The sequence below is a fragment of the Somniosus microcephalus genome, chromosome 1 (genome assembly GCF_052327205.1).
Source record: "Somniosus microcephalus isolate GS21.2 chromosome 1, FLI_Smic_1.0, whole genome shotgun sequence".
NCBI lineage: Eukaryota > Metazoa > Chordata > Chondrichthyes > Squaliformes > Somniosidae > Somniosus > Somniosus microcephalus.
The window spans coordinates 60,883,827-60,898,757 of record NC_140987.1 but is presented as its reverse complement, the minus strand read 5'-3'; the positions used below and the strand labels follow the sequence as shown (position 1 = coordinate 60,898,757).

Sequence of the window (14,931 nt, the reverse complement as noted above, 5' to 3'; positions counted from 1 at the left end):
CCCAAATTCCCAATAAACATTTCTGGTGGGTGAAGCTCTGTGCCAGGAGCAGAAGTTTGTAAAATTACCCCCATTATGAGTTTTTGCTGGCTGCAAGCTTACCTAATTATATTTTTTTGTGAAAACCTCTAAGGCACTGCTGTGAGCCAAGCCATTGGTTATTAAGTGTTTGACACCAACCTGTGTAGGAGATCCTCATAGCAGTAAGGGGAATGTCAGCCAGAGTGAGAGGTTTACATTGCAGGAATTTAAATGCTGTTCCACTCAGGTCTACTGCTGTGAGTTTTTGGAGAACATTCCGTGCAAATGGACCCGCTACACCCAGCGCCCCGATCTCATCGGTAACATTACGAATGTCGACATCATAGCCACCATTTATTGCCTCTTCCTCTATATATCTAGATAATAAAAATGATAAGTCAGGTGAGCAGTAAAAAGAAAAGAAAGACTTGCATTTATATAGCACCTTTCACGACCACCGGACGTCTCAAAGTGCTTTACAGCCAATGGAGTACTTTTGAAGTGTAGTCACTGTTGTAACCTGGGAAAGGCGGCAGCCAAGTTGCGTACAGCAAGCTCCCACAAACAGCAATGTGATAATGACCAAATAAACCTGTTTTTAGTGATGTTGGTTGAGGGATAAATATTGGCCAGGACACCGGGGATAACTCCCCTATTCCTCTTCGAAATAGTGCCATGGGATCTTTTACGCCCACCTGAGAGAGCAGACGGGGCCTCGGTTTAACGTCTCATCCAAAAGACAGCACCTCCAACAGAGCAGCACTCCCTCAGCACTGCACTGGAGTGTCAGCCTAGATTTATGTGCTCAAGTCCCTAGAGCGGCGAGTGTGCTACCTACTGAGCCACAGCTGACACTCAGCTTCTCTTTTTTAAGATAATAATAAACAAGTAAATGTGCAAAGTATCTGTTTCAGGCGTAGGCATTGCACGCCAATTTTTTTGGCCTTTACCAATATGGTGGGTGCTGCACCTCCAGCTCGTAATGAGTGTATGCTTTCTGCCCGCCATATTGGAGGCTTAGGAGGGTGTTTAACGCCCAAAAAACAGGTGCTGTGTGGCCGAATTTCTAGGCCTATGTGTTCAAGTCCTGGAGTGGCACTTCAATCACTTAAATTCAGTGTCAGCTGTGGCTCAGTGGGTAGCACATTTGCTCTCTGAGTCAGAAGATTGTGGGTTCAAGTCCCACCCTAGGAACTTGAGCACATAAAGCTAGGCTGACACTCCAGTGCAGTGCTGAGGGAGCGCTGCACTGTCAGAGGGGTGGTCTTTCAGATGAGACGTTAAACGGAGGCCCCGTCTGCTCTCTCAGGTGGACATAAAAGATCCCATGGCACTATTTGAAGAAGAGCAGGGGAGTTATCCCTGGTGTCCTGGCCAATAGTTATCCCTCAACCAACATAACAAAAATAGATTATCTGGTCATTATCACATTGCTGTTTATGGGACCTTGCTGTGCGCAAATTGGCTGCCACGTTTCCCACATTACAACAGTGAGTCCACTTCAAAAGTACTTCATTGGCTGTAAAGTGTTTGGAGACGCCGGTGGTCATGAAAGGCGCTATATAAATGCAAGTCTTTCTTTCTTTTTTCAATCAATGACCTTCTCAGTCAGGGACCGGTCCTACCACTGGGCCAAACTAATACTAAGGTACAATATGCTTGACTAATAATTTATAAATTCCACAATGTCCATGGGGATAATTCTAACTTTTGGCAATAGTGTAAAACGGGCAAAATTGGATCAGCCGTCCAGTGTACACCTCTCCCGATTTTCATTTCTATTGACTTCAATGGATACGAAAATCGGAAGAGATGCACAATGTGTGGCCAATCTGATATCGGCTGTTTTACGCTATCGGCAAGTAAAAATTACCGGCCTTTGGGGAGGGAAACCTTCTGTCCTTAACTGGTCTGGCCAATATGAGACTTGAGTCCCACACCAATGTGACTGACTCTTAACAGCCCTCTAAAGTGGCCTAGCAAACCACTCAGTTTGGGCAACTAGGCGTGGGCCATAAATGACGACTTTGCCAGTGATGCCCACATTCCGAGAATGAATAGTAAAAAAATACGAATGGACAGGTGGCCTTGTGGTCAAGTGAAAAGACGATTGCCTCACCCCTGTTAGGAAACATACACTTCAACCCAACCTATTCCGTGAGCTAGTGGGAGCTCCAGTTACACTTGTCCACTTCCTTTGTTGGAAGTTAATGGCACTGGAGCTGGGGTTGAAGAATGGAAAATAATAAAGATACAAAAGTTTTAAGAGCTTTCTTTTATTTAAAAAACAATTCATGCACAATCTAATCTTTAAATTTATTAGAAGTCCATTGCAAAACTGCAAAATGAAGGGTAAAAAAGCTTTTTCATGTGCACCATATTAACTCAATCAAGAAAAAGAAAGTGAACAGAATAAATTCATTTCAGAAGTTATCATAATATTTCTAATCCATGCTCACCTGAGGTCATGGAGCTCTGACCCTGATCCTGTCACCAGCAGGAACTCCTCTTCTGACAAGTGGCTGATTGTCACCTCAGCATACACTCGGCCTCTCGGGGTAATCATATGACTGATATTTATATAGCCCACCTGTGGGAAAGGAGAGTGGATTAAGATAAGGTACTTGCAATAGCCACATACCTCATTTGCCCTTTCTAGAGATGAATCACTCTACCTAAATTTGAAAACACCAGTCTGTAACATTTCATATTTTCCCCTTTTCTTCACAACTGAAGGAATGTTCATCAGAGCAGAATTGGAGGACCAGCGTGTGCAAGGTGGAACCATGAGTTGATGCCAGATCAGGAGTTGGACAGCACAGTGATATCTGTGGTATCAAAGATAGTGTTGGAGACTAAAGCTGGGTAGTGTCAGCTTTGCGATGATGGCACAACATACAGATGAGAAACAGAGTGGCAAATGGAATTTAACCCTGAAAAGTGCGAGGCGATGCATTTTGGACGGACAAATAAGGCAAGGGAATACACAATGTGTGGTAGGACCCTAGGAAGTACAGAGGGTCAGAGGGACCTTGGTGTACATGTACATAGATCCCTGAAGGCAGCAGAACAGGTAGATAAGGTGGTTAAAAAGGCATATGGGATACTTGCCTTCATTAGCCGAGGCATAGAATATAAGAGCAGGAGGTTATGATGGAGCTGTACAAAACGCTGGTGAGGCCACAGCTGGAGTACTGTGTGCAGTTCTGGTCACCTCACTATAGGAAGGATGTGATTGCTTTGGAGAGGGTGCAGAGAAGATTCACCAGGATGTTACCTGGGATGGAGCGCCTCAGCTATGAAGAAAGGCTAAACAGGCTGGGGTTGTTTTCCTTGGAGCAAAGAAGGCTGAGGGGGGACCTGATTGAGGTGTACAAAATGATGAGGGGCATCGATAGGGTGGATAAAGAGGAACTTTTCCCCTTTAGTAGGGGGGTCAATAACAAGGGGGCAGGAGATTTAGAGGGGATTTGAGGAGGAACTTTTTCACCCAGAGGGTGGTTGGAATCTGGAACTCGCTGCCTGAAAGGGTGGTAGAGGCAGGAACCCTCACAACATTCAAGAAGCATTTGGATGAGCACTTGAAATGCCATTGCATACAAGGCTATGGACCAAATGCTGGAAAATGGGATTAGACTGGACAGGGATTGATGGACGGCGCAGACACGATGGGCCGAAGGGCCTCTTTCTGTGCTGTAAAACTCTATGACTCTATGAGAGTGGGGGCCGAGCATGGAACCTTGATGCACAGCTTGGTGACTGTGTGGGTACTGGAGATAGGCTTGCTGCGGTGGGATAAGCAGGCATGCAACCATGTGAGGCAATACCACAGAGATTGTGGAGGAAGATGGCGTGGTCAACTATATCGAGAGTGGTGGAGAGGTCGAGGAGGGAAAGGATAACCCATGGTTGCAGAATGTCATTAGAGCTTTGACTAAGAGTGGTCTCAGTGCCGTGAGGTGATGGGCACAGGGTTGTGCAGCAATGACCAATTCCAGAATCTTGGAAAGGAAGGGAAAATTGAAGGTGGGGTTGTATTTGGAGATGGTATTAGGATCAAGGGTTGAAATTAAGAAGCTGGACATGATATATTCTTTAATTGAAATCCAATTGTTATTTCAAATAGAACAATTATAGATGATTCGGGGTCAAGTCAACATCATAGAAAGCATAAATAACAGAAAATGCTGGAAACACTCAGGACAGGCAGCGCAGCATCTGTGGAGAGAGAAACAGAGTTAACGTTTCAGGTCTGAGACCCTTCATCAGAACTGGAAAAAGCTGAATATGTAACAGATTTTAAGCAGGTGTAGAGGCGGGGTGCGGGGGAGGGGAGGAAGGAATTGAAGGAACATTCTGTGCTAAGGTAAGAGGCAGGAAAGATAAAATGTTGCAAATGGGGATGGCAAAAATCATACAGCATGAAAAATGGGGGCGGGGTTTATAGTATGAAATTGTTGAACTCAATGTTGAGTCCAGAAGGCTCTAAAGTGCCTACTCAAAAGATGAGGTGCTGTTCCTCGAGCTTACGTTGAGCTTCATTGGAACAATGTAAGAGGCCGAGGACAAAGAGATCAGAGTGAGAGTGAAGCGGAGAATTAAAGTGACAGGTGACCGGAAGCTCAGGGTCACCCTTACGGACTGAACAGAGGTGTTCCGCAAAGCGGTCGCCCAATCTGCGTTTGGTCTCCCTAATGTAGAGGAGACCGCATCATGAGCAGTGAATACAGTACACTAAATTGCAAGAAGTACAAGTAAATCGCTGTTTCACCTGGAAGGAGTGTTTGGGGCCCTGGTCAGTGGGAAGGGTGGAGGTAAAAGGGCAGGTGTTGCACCTCCTGCGCTTGCACGGGAAGGTGCCAGGCGAAGGGGAAGGGCTGTTAGGGGTGATTGAGGAGTGGACCAGGGTGTCGCCGAGGGAGCGGTCCCTTTGGAATGCTGAAAGGGGAGGTGAGGGGAAGATGTGTTTGATGGTGGGATCACATTAGAGGTGGCGGAAATGGCAGAGGATGATCCGTTGAATGTGGAGGCTGGTGGGGGTGAAAGGTGAGGACAATGTTCATTCACTTTACTTCCAATTTCCACCCTTCCCTCACCTTCACATGGTCCATCTCCGAATCTTGTTTTCCCTTCCTTGACTTCTCTGTCTCCATTTCTGGCGATAGGCTATCGACAAACATCCACTACAAGCCCACTGACTCCCACAGCTACCTGGATTACACTTCCTTCCACCCCGCTTCATGTAAGGACTCTATTCCATTCTCACAGTTTCTCCGTCTCTGCCGCGTCTGTTCTGACGATGCCACCTTCCATACTAGTGCTTCCGACATGTCTTCTTTTTTCCTCAACCGAGGATTCCCCTCTACTGTGGTTGGCATGGCCCTTGACCGTGTCCGTTCCATTTCCCGCAATTCTGCTCTCACCCCTTCCCCTCCCTCCCAGAACCACGATAGGGTTCCCCTTGTCCTCACCTTTCACCCCACCAGCCTCCACATTCAACGGATCATCCTCCGCCATTTCTGTTAAGTCTGTGTGTTCCAGTTATGGTTAATATGAATCACTGCACACAGACCACAAGAATAACTTTAACAGGTCTTTACTAGTCGAAGGTCAGGGCTGAACTACCCAGCAAATTACTACACAGCACTTATATACCGGTGTGGTCACCACCGGTATTACCGTATACAGCAGCCAGAGAAAGTAGTACATCTCTTAAGGTGGAACAGGTTTAAGTTCTCTTAAGGTGGAACAAGTTACATACACCACAATCCTCCCTTTTTAGCTTAACAGTTATATCCCCATTTAACATAACATAATAACATATATACATATACAACTTCATGTAGAAACAGTTCAAAGGTTCAGTCTCTCAGGAGGCCTCCTGATTCGAGTTGGATAACGCCTTTCAGGGGTCTCTGATTCTTGTTGCTGAGGTGACTCCTCTAGTTGGTCTCTTATGTCTTGGACATCATCATCAGGTACATTTACTGCCGAGGTAGATGCTTCAGGTTCACTAACTTCTTCCACGGTTGTCTCTGTCGTAACCATGGGTTCGACCCTTGTTCTCGATTCTACCAGTTGGTCAGCATGACGCCGTATTACATTTTTACCAACATCTACCGTGTACATCAGGGGTCCTTGTCTGGCCCGAATTGTTCCGGATTGCCATTTCTCGTTTCCATAGACCCTGGCCAACACTGGTTGTCCTACCTCGAAACTCCGAGTGGTCTTGTTATTTATATGCTGGAACTGTTTGTTTTCAACTTCCCTCCGCACATTTGGTTTTAACAAGTCCAACCTGGACCGCAACCTCCTGTTATAAAACATCATGGCAGGACTTTGGTTTGTCACTGCATGAGCGGCGTTTCGATATGCCAGTAGAAACTTGTCCACCTTCTGTTGTAGTGGAATCTGATCTTCGCTCATGGCCTTTATTGCCTTTTTGAATGTTTGTACAAATCTCTCGGCCAACCCATTTGTAGCCGGATGATATGGGGCAGAGGTATAATGTTTCACCCCATTCTTCTTTAAGAATTTTTGGAATTCTTCTGACACGAACTGTGCTCCGTTGTCGGAACATATTTGTTCTGGCAATCCGTTCCTTGCGAATATCGTTCTTAACACCGCAATTGTCTTTTCTGAAGTAGTGGTAGTCATCTTGATCACTTCTGGCCATTTAGAATGTGCGTCCACCGCAATTAGAAACATGGAGTCCATGAATGGACCAGCAAAGTCAATATGTACGCGTTGCCATGGGGCTGAAGGCCATTCCCATGGATGCAGCGGTGCAATCGGAGGTGCATTTTGCACTTTTTGGCACCCTGAGCAGCTTTTCGTCAGCTCCTCTATCTGTTGGTCGATACCCGGCCACCACACATAAGCCCTAGCAAGGCTTTTCATCTTGACTCCCCCCAGATGACCTTCATGCAGTTCCTTTAGAACTCTTTCCCTTAACTTAGGAGGAATAATCACTCTCGTTCCATACATCAATGTTCCTTGACAGACGGACAGCTGGTCTCGTCTTGCCGAGAATGCCGGTAACAGAGAATCACCATGTGCTGGCCATCCCTTCACTGTCACCTTCTTGAGAAACAAAAAAAAATTCTCTTTTCTTTTTTTTCCTTTTATTTTAAAATGGCGGTTTCCCGCGCTTGTCTTCTTCCCCCGCCTACGAAAATGGCGGCTTCCCGCGTTTGCCTTTCTCCCCCGCTGGCTGTAATGGCGATTGCCGTATTGCTGCCGTTCGCGCCTCCCCAGCGGTTCTCAATTCGTGCCTCCCAGCCCCTCTTGCAGTCCGGTCCTTTCCACCGGCTGCGGTTGAGTTCTCCGCGGTTTTTTTTATTTTCTCCCGCGCCTTACGCTGTCCCGGTCGCTGCACCTCGCGGCCTCGGTAGCTGCCCGGCCTTTTTCACCGGTCGCGGTCGAGCTCTCTCTCGATGCTGTTGCGTCTCCCAGCCCGCTTGCAGCCCGGTCTTTTACACCGGCTGCGTTTGCATTCACCGCGGCTCCCGTGCCTTACGCTGCCCCAGTCTCAGCGCCTCTGGCCCTGACTTCTGTCCGGCTCTTTTCCCCGGCCGTGGTCGAGTTCTCCGCCCTTATATCCTCCGTTTTCCCTCCCCTACTCCACAGCCAACGTGGCCGACTTGCTGCTCGTCGCTGATCGGCTTACCCACCACCGTGGTAGAAGGGATGATCACCGCCTGTCGCTGATGGAAGGCTTCGTGTCAGGATTCTTCCTTTGCTCTTCAGACCCGAGTCTTTTCTCAGCAGGATGATGAGGGCGGATGCCTCTTCTCGACGCCCGTTAAACTGCCTTGGATGTATCTCTGCCGCAGGGTAAGATCGTACTCGTCGCCACTGTTAAGTCTGTGTGTTCCAGTTATGGTTAATATGAATCACTGCACACAGACCACAAGAATAACTTTAACAGGTCTTTACTAGTCGAAGGTCAGGGCTGAACTACCCAGCAAATTACTACACAGCACTTATATACCGGTGTGGTCACCACCGGTATTACCATATACAGCAGCCAGAGAAAGTAGTACATCTCTTAAGGTGGAACAGGTTTAAGTTCTCTTAAGGTGGAACAAGTTACATACACCACAATTTCCACCACCTCCAACGTGATCCCACCATCAAACGCATCTTCCCCTCACCTCCCCTTTCAGCATTCTGAAGGGACCGCTCCCTCTGCGACACCCTGGTCCACTCCTCAATCACCCCTAACAGCCCTTCCCCTTCGCCCGGCACCTTCCCGTGCAAGCGCAGGAGATGTAAAACCTGCCCTTTTACCTCCTCCCTTCCCACTGTCCAGAGCCCCAAACACTCCTTCCAGGTGAAACAGTGATTTACTTGTACTTCTTGCAATTTAGTATACTGTATTCGCTGCTCACGATGCGGTCTCCTCTACACTGGGGAGACCAAACGCAGATTGGGTGACCGCTTTGCGGAACACCTCCGTTCAGTCCGTAAGGGTGACATTGTGCTTCCGGTCGCCTGTCACTTTAATTCTCCGCTTCATTCCGACTCTGATCTCTCTGTCCTCGGCCTCTTACATTGTTCCAATGAAGCTCAACGTAAGCTCAAGGAACAGCAGCTCATCTTTCGATTAGACGCTTTTTCTGGACTCAACATTGAGTTCAACAATTTCAGACTATAATCCCCGCCCCCATTTTTCATGCTGTATGATTTTGCCATCCCCATTTGCAACATTTTATCTTTCTTGCCTCTTACCTTAGCACAGAATGTTCCTTCAATTCCTTCCTCCCCTCCCACCACAGCTCCCCCCCCCCCTGCCTCTGCACCTGCTTAAAATCTGTTACATTTCCAGCTTTTTCCAGTTCTGCTGAAGGGTCCCAGACCTGAAACGTTAACCCTGTTTCTCTCTCCACAGATGCTGCCTGGCCTGCTGAGTATTTCCAGCATTTTCTGTTGTTATTTCAGATTTCCAGCATCCGCAGTATTTTGCTATTGTCATAGAAAGCATGATGTATTACTATGTAAATTCCAAGTTTTGTTTACCATTAGTGTTCTGTGAAAGGGTGGCTTATTGTGTTATTACATCTGGACACCTCACCTACATCTTTGACAAGTGGGCATTTGCTGTAAAAATGAACATCTGCAATTGTCAGTTTGTCATATTTACATCTAATGGTAACATCTGCTTACCTTTGGCATAACGTTTGCAAACAGGCGGTCCAGTAGTTTTGTAGAGTCCTTTCCTTTTACAGTGAATTTGCCAAAGGGTGTAAGGTCAAACACTCCCACTTTCTTCATGACCTGTTTACATTCTCGGCGGACTGGCTCAAACCAGTTTGTGCGACGAAAACTAGGCCTGCAAAGGAATAAGTAGTTTGTTATATTAATGGCTTGTTATTGCAGTGCTGGGAAATCACTTTGCTTTGAACAATTATGGAATTCTCTTTGCAGTCATCCTGTGCTTGGGTGCAATTTGAAACACGGATATCCGTTCAACTTCAATTACACTGAAGATGAACCAGAAAGGAGTTGAAGAGAATTGATTTTACGCAGCGAGTTGTTATGATTTCGAATGCACTGCCTTAAAGGGTGGTGGAAGCAGATTCAATAGTAACTTTCAAAAGGGAATTGGATACATACTTGAAAAGTAAAAGTTTGCGGGGTCATGGGGGAAAGAGCAAGGGAGTGGGACTAATTGGATTGGTCTTACAAAGAGCTGGCACAGGCACGATGGGCCAGATGGCCTCCATGATGCTGTATCTATCTATATATATAAAGCGGCTCTTCTGTCTGTCCGATGTCTGTCTGTCCCGATGTCTGTCTGTCCGTTCTCTATATGTTTGAAAGTTACAGAGTGTACCGACGCGCGCGTCGCCTCAAAAGAAAGCTTGTGATTCCGGACCGGTCATAGGCGTATTTACGTTTCGGCCGGACAAAAATCCCGCCCGCGGTATCCCAAAAACGTTCAGCGTTCCGCTCATTAGCAACCGTGTGACGTCGAGGTCCACCAATCGGACGGCGGGTTCCTTCCTACAGTTGAGTGTCGAGTGACTCGACGATTGACCAATCCTACGCTTCGGTGACCTGACCGGTCGACCAATCGGTGCGTGTGTGGGCGGGCCTTATCCTTCTGAACCGAGGTGAGTGGCCGCCATCTTGATTTTTCACAATTTTTTCCCCCACACTTTCTGTGTGTTAGGGAACTAAGGTAAATATTTTAATGATGTGTTAGGGAATTAAATAACAATTTAATAGGGGGGGAGAGCCTCGGGAAATCGCGGGGGGGGGGGAGAGCCTCGGGAAATCGCGGGGGGGGGGAGAGCCTCGGGAAATCGCGGGGGGGGGAGAGCCTCGGGAAATCACGGGGGGGGGGCGGAGAGCCTCGGGAAATCGCGGGGGGGGGGAGAGCCTCGGGAAATCGCGGGGGGGAGAGCCTCGGAAAATCGCGGGGGGGGGGGAGCCTCGGGAAATCGCGGGGCGCTCGCGCCGCCCGCACTGACCGCGCATGCGCCGCCCGCCCACAGCGGCCGTCCATCAGCCGTGCGATACGCGGGGGACCTCAGCTCCGGACCTCAGGCGCTAGGCAGGGGGAGGGGCCGGAGAGAGGGACAGAGGGGAGTGGGGGAGGGGAGGAGAGGGGAGGGAGGGATAGGACAGGGAGAGGACATGACAGGGAGAGGGGGGACACACAGGGGCAGGGAGACCAAGCGCCCCAAAATTGCCCACTGACCGCGCATGCGCCGCCCGCCCGCCCACAGCAGCCGTCCATCAGCCGCGCCATACGCGGGGGACCTCAGCTCCAGACCTCAGGCGCTAGGCAGGGGGAGGGGCCGGAGAGAGGGACAGAGGGGAGTGGGGGAGGGGAGGGAGGGACATGACAGGGAGAGGGGGGACACACAGGGGCAGGGAGACCAAGCGCCCCAAAATTGCCCTCGCGCCCCAAAATTGCCCTCGCGCCCCAAAATTGCCCTCGCAACGCGGGGCTCCCCAGCTAGTGATTCTATACATAGGGTTGATTTTGGGAAAATAAGGTCACAGATTTTCCATTGATATAATACAATTATTAATGCGGACTCGTTCTCCTTGTTCTTTGCTACATTGTAGTTTTTCTGATGGGGACAATCTCTATCACAAAGTATCAAAGACTAACAGCATTCTATAACAGGTCCAACTGCAGCTAAGTCAAAGTTAAAGACCTATCTTAACAATACCAGCCATTCCCTTAAGAGTGATGGTGCATAAACGATAGCTGAGGAATTAGTAGCGCCAGGTTTCTATGGGGGCAGTTTGCCCCTCATCTGCACCCAGCACTATTGGAGGAAATCTGGGTGTAAAGCCCTCTGACATTAATTTACATTGCTGTCAGGCGCAGACCTCAGAAAGTTTGGGTGCAGTGCTTCAGGAGCAAATATTGCATTGTACCAATTTCTCAATCATGACTAGGAAACAGGGCTGAGGAAATCAGCCTTATGTTTTCTCCTTGAGAAATAGCTTTCCAAACAAAAAGGACTTTCTTTGGGGGGAGGGAGAAGGGCTCAGGCTGGGCCCCAAGTGGGTCTCATTTCTGCCACTGAAGCAACCTTTACACCAGGTTCACCCTGACGTTCAGACCACTAAGGAGCTCAGGGTTCAGGAAATTCCTTCCATTGGCCCCGCCTCTGTCACATCAGGGGCCATGTTTGAGGCAGATGGAAGTTCCGCTCGGCCCAAGCTCCTGCGCAAATTGGGAAACAGCATTGGAGACACAGTGGGGTTGATATTAACCCCCTCCACGACAGGCGAGGGGTGGGAGGGGGATAAAAAAAAAATCACAAAACGCAACACCAACCTGCCACGTACACGCCTGCTGCTATTTTTACGGCGGTGGGTTGTGTGACATGTCTGTGTCCCGTCTTGGAGAGTCGGGACACTTCATGATAATATTTAAATCAGGCTCCCACAGTGCAGTTGGGATCCTGACTTAAATTTAACCCAGGGCTCGGGAAACCCGGCAACAAAATGAAGACGGGAGCTGCCGGATCAAGCAGGTAAGTGATTTTTATAGCACTGCCGGTGAGCCAGGAGGAGCTGGAGTGCTCCCCCCCGATCCCTCAAGCAAATCTTCTGGTGATCGTGACCTCTCCTCGCTACCTCGATTGGCCGACAACCACCGCTCCCCCAACCTTTGCCTCCCTCCCTTGCGATTGCTGTGCTCAAACATCTTTCCCATCATGCCCCGATCTTTGCCGATTGCCGGGGACCATTGCTGCGGCCTTCTACCGCTGGCTTGTCCGTCCGGCAGCCGGCTAGCCTGTCAAATTTGGCAGGGTTTCTGCATTCCCAGGATTTCAGGGCTTCCCCCAGCAACCGTGCTCCCACCCCACCTCCCCGTAAATATTGTGGTCAGTGTTTCTGGTTTCTGCCCGTATTTCCAGTTTCGCCCCATGATTTTCACAATGCTTAATAAATATATTTTATTTACACTTTACACCTTGAGGAAAAGATTAGGATTGTTTCTAGTGCAAGCAATTCAATTTTAGCTTCTTATCAATTAAATATATTCCAGATAATTCAGTTGTTTGTTGCACTAAAACATTGAATTATCCAATAAGTATAATTAAGCAATGTAAATAACACAGCAAAGATGGCAGTTTGTGTGAAAAAAATTGCAATTGTCAGATAATTTGAATTAAGTGACTTTGAATTGAGAGTAGCCTGTAGAATAATTTTCTTGGTTGCCACAGTGGTTCATTAGTAAAGTTACCATTTCTGAGCCATATAGAGTAGGAAGATTCTGAGTTTGAACCCTGGTCTGTACTCTGTTAGCTGAGCTCAGCCAGGGCAGCAACAGGGGATACTACAATTGGTGGTAATGCCAGGTTAAGGACAAGAATATCAGACAAGGGCCTAGAAATCCGATAAGGCCCCAAAACAGGGGCACGGTTTGCTCGTGTCCGTAAAACGATCGCAGGCAGTGGCATTATCTTGGTGCTGCCTGCTGATTTGAATGATTGGAGCGTACAGCCTAGTGAGGAACCTGCTGCCTCAGGCTGTGCACTCAGCAGGAGGCCCAACGTAGCGTGGCCTTAGTGTCCCTGGAGCGAGGCTGCCTTTTCTTAAAGCAAGGCGGTCATTTTAGAAAGCAGTCTCGAGCCCTTAAAGGCAGCTGCCTTCTAAAAATAATCATTAAAAAATAGGCAGTCTCTAGCCCTTGGCGTACAACTGCCTTCTGGAAAAAAAAAATTAAAAATCATTCCAAAACGGCAGTTTTAAAGCTGCACTGCCTTCTGCACGTAAAAAATGGTAAAAGTGCATCAGCACTAACACAAATGGCTCAACAGGCCAGGGAAAGGACACCCAGGGTCTCGCACGCAGCCAGTCGGCAGTAAGTTAAGGAAATTTCTAAGCCAAGTGTCCTGCTCATGATTGCTATCCAGCAACTCCTGGTGGAGGTGCACCTGCGTGGACAGCTGGTGAGGACAGGGCCGGGATGCACTGCAATGTCGAAAGCCTGTTCTCACTCACTGTCAAAGTTAACACATAAATAATGGCCACTTGAGCAAAGTAGATGACTGCCACCCGTGGAACTGCACCCGAGGAAGGGAGTCAATGTCTTCAGAAGGGGAGAGGAAAAAACTGCAAAGAAAAAAACCTCTTTCCTGATGCAGCAAGTTTAAAGGACAATATACCCACGCACGCATGAATCTTAAAAGGACAATTTCAAAGCCAACTTGATGTTCACCAATTAATCATTAAACAGATAGCAAGGCTCAGTAAATTCATCAACTGATGGTTTCAAGCTTCCCATGCCGGCTTTGTTTTCTGATTTAACAGAAACGTGTAACTGCTGATGTATTGCAATCCCAACTGTTTGACAAAAAGCTGTTACAAAAATCAAAGCAGATTAACGTGTGCATTTTATTTTTCCTAAACAAAATGTTTTTTCTCCCGAATGGCACTTGATGACAATCTGGAAATGGCGGAGTAGCAACTTCTAATCCTGACTGTTATCTCACTATAATTCTTCCCTAAGCAAATAATTCCAAAGAACAGAACAAGTCAATGATGAAGGTCAAAGAGAGCATGGTGGAGGCATTAACTCATAACGGACTGAAAATCATGGGCAGCATGCCTGCGATTTCCTGATATTCACTGCTGTTGAGTGAGCTGCCCCACCTCTCCACATACTCATAAAATTACAGTGCTTTAAGCCTCATCCTTCAGGACCACACTAAATATGGTAACACTACTGTATATTTACAACTGCTAGTAAATAGTGAATTTTTGATTTAAAAAAAAATCGAACTGACCAGGTTCGATTTATGGTCTGTGCTGTGGTAACTGATCACAGCCAGGGTGGCAGTAGCAGGATTAAAATTGGGCTCAGCAGACCTGGGTTAAGGAGGGGAAAATCTGCCACAGGTCCCACTCCCGATCGTGGATATCGAGTGAGGCCAGCATCAGGCTTGACTGTAATGCCCTCTCCATAACTGAATAGACAGCCAACACTCACAGTGAAAGCTCAGATATCAATATGGGCCACTTGGGAGAGGTAAAAGTAGGCACTATATGTAACCAAATCGTAGCGATGAGTTAATGACTTCAGGAGAGATGGGGAGAAGGAGGAAATTTGATGAGGAACAAAAAAAGAAAAATACCAATTTACATTTATATTATACCCTCATCTCCTAAAGGCATGATCTAGTTGCACTGGATGGGGACCAAGAGCAGGAATCTCGCCTGATTCCCTCTCTAACCCAGGGGCACTGAGCCAATTGCAGCATCCCCACTACTATCCCAGCTCAGATATCTGCTTTTTAAAAATTGGAACCAGACATGCCAACTTTTGCCTTAAGAAAACCTGGGCTCACAGGATAAAAGACCGCTACATGTCAGTGAACATTCAAGAAACTGAAAGCACAGAAGGTAAAAGGGAGAACATCGTGCCTATGC

At 47.7% G+C, this 14,931-nt stretch overlaps 1 protein-coding gene across 4 annotated transcripts in view; it reads right to left on the bottom strand.

The window, feature by feature from the left end:
* The window catches only part of dmgdh (dimethylglycine dehydrogenase), a 169,396-nt gene that overhangs the window by 23,642 nt on the left and 130,823 nt on the right, over window positions 1-14,931 (bottom strand). For all 4 annotated transcript variants that reach the window (XM_085982273.1, XM_085982283.1, XM_085982300.1 and 1 more), the window contains exons 10-12: window positions 9,190-9,355; window positions 2,481-2,611; window positions 181-398 (exon numbers count right to left, since the gene is read on the bottom strand). In XM_085982273.1, the coding sequence (XP_085838399.1) occupies window positions 181-398; window positions 2,481-2,611; window positions 9,190-9,355 (515 nt within the window). The remainder of the gene's footprint in view (window positions 1-180; window positions 399-2,480; window positions 2,612-9,189; window positions 9,356-14,931) is intronic.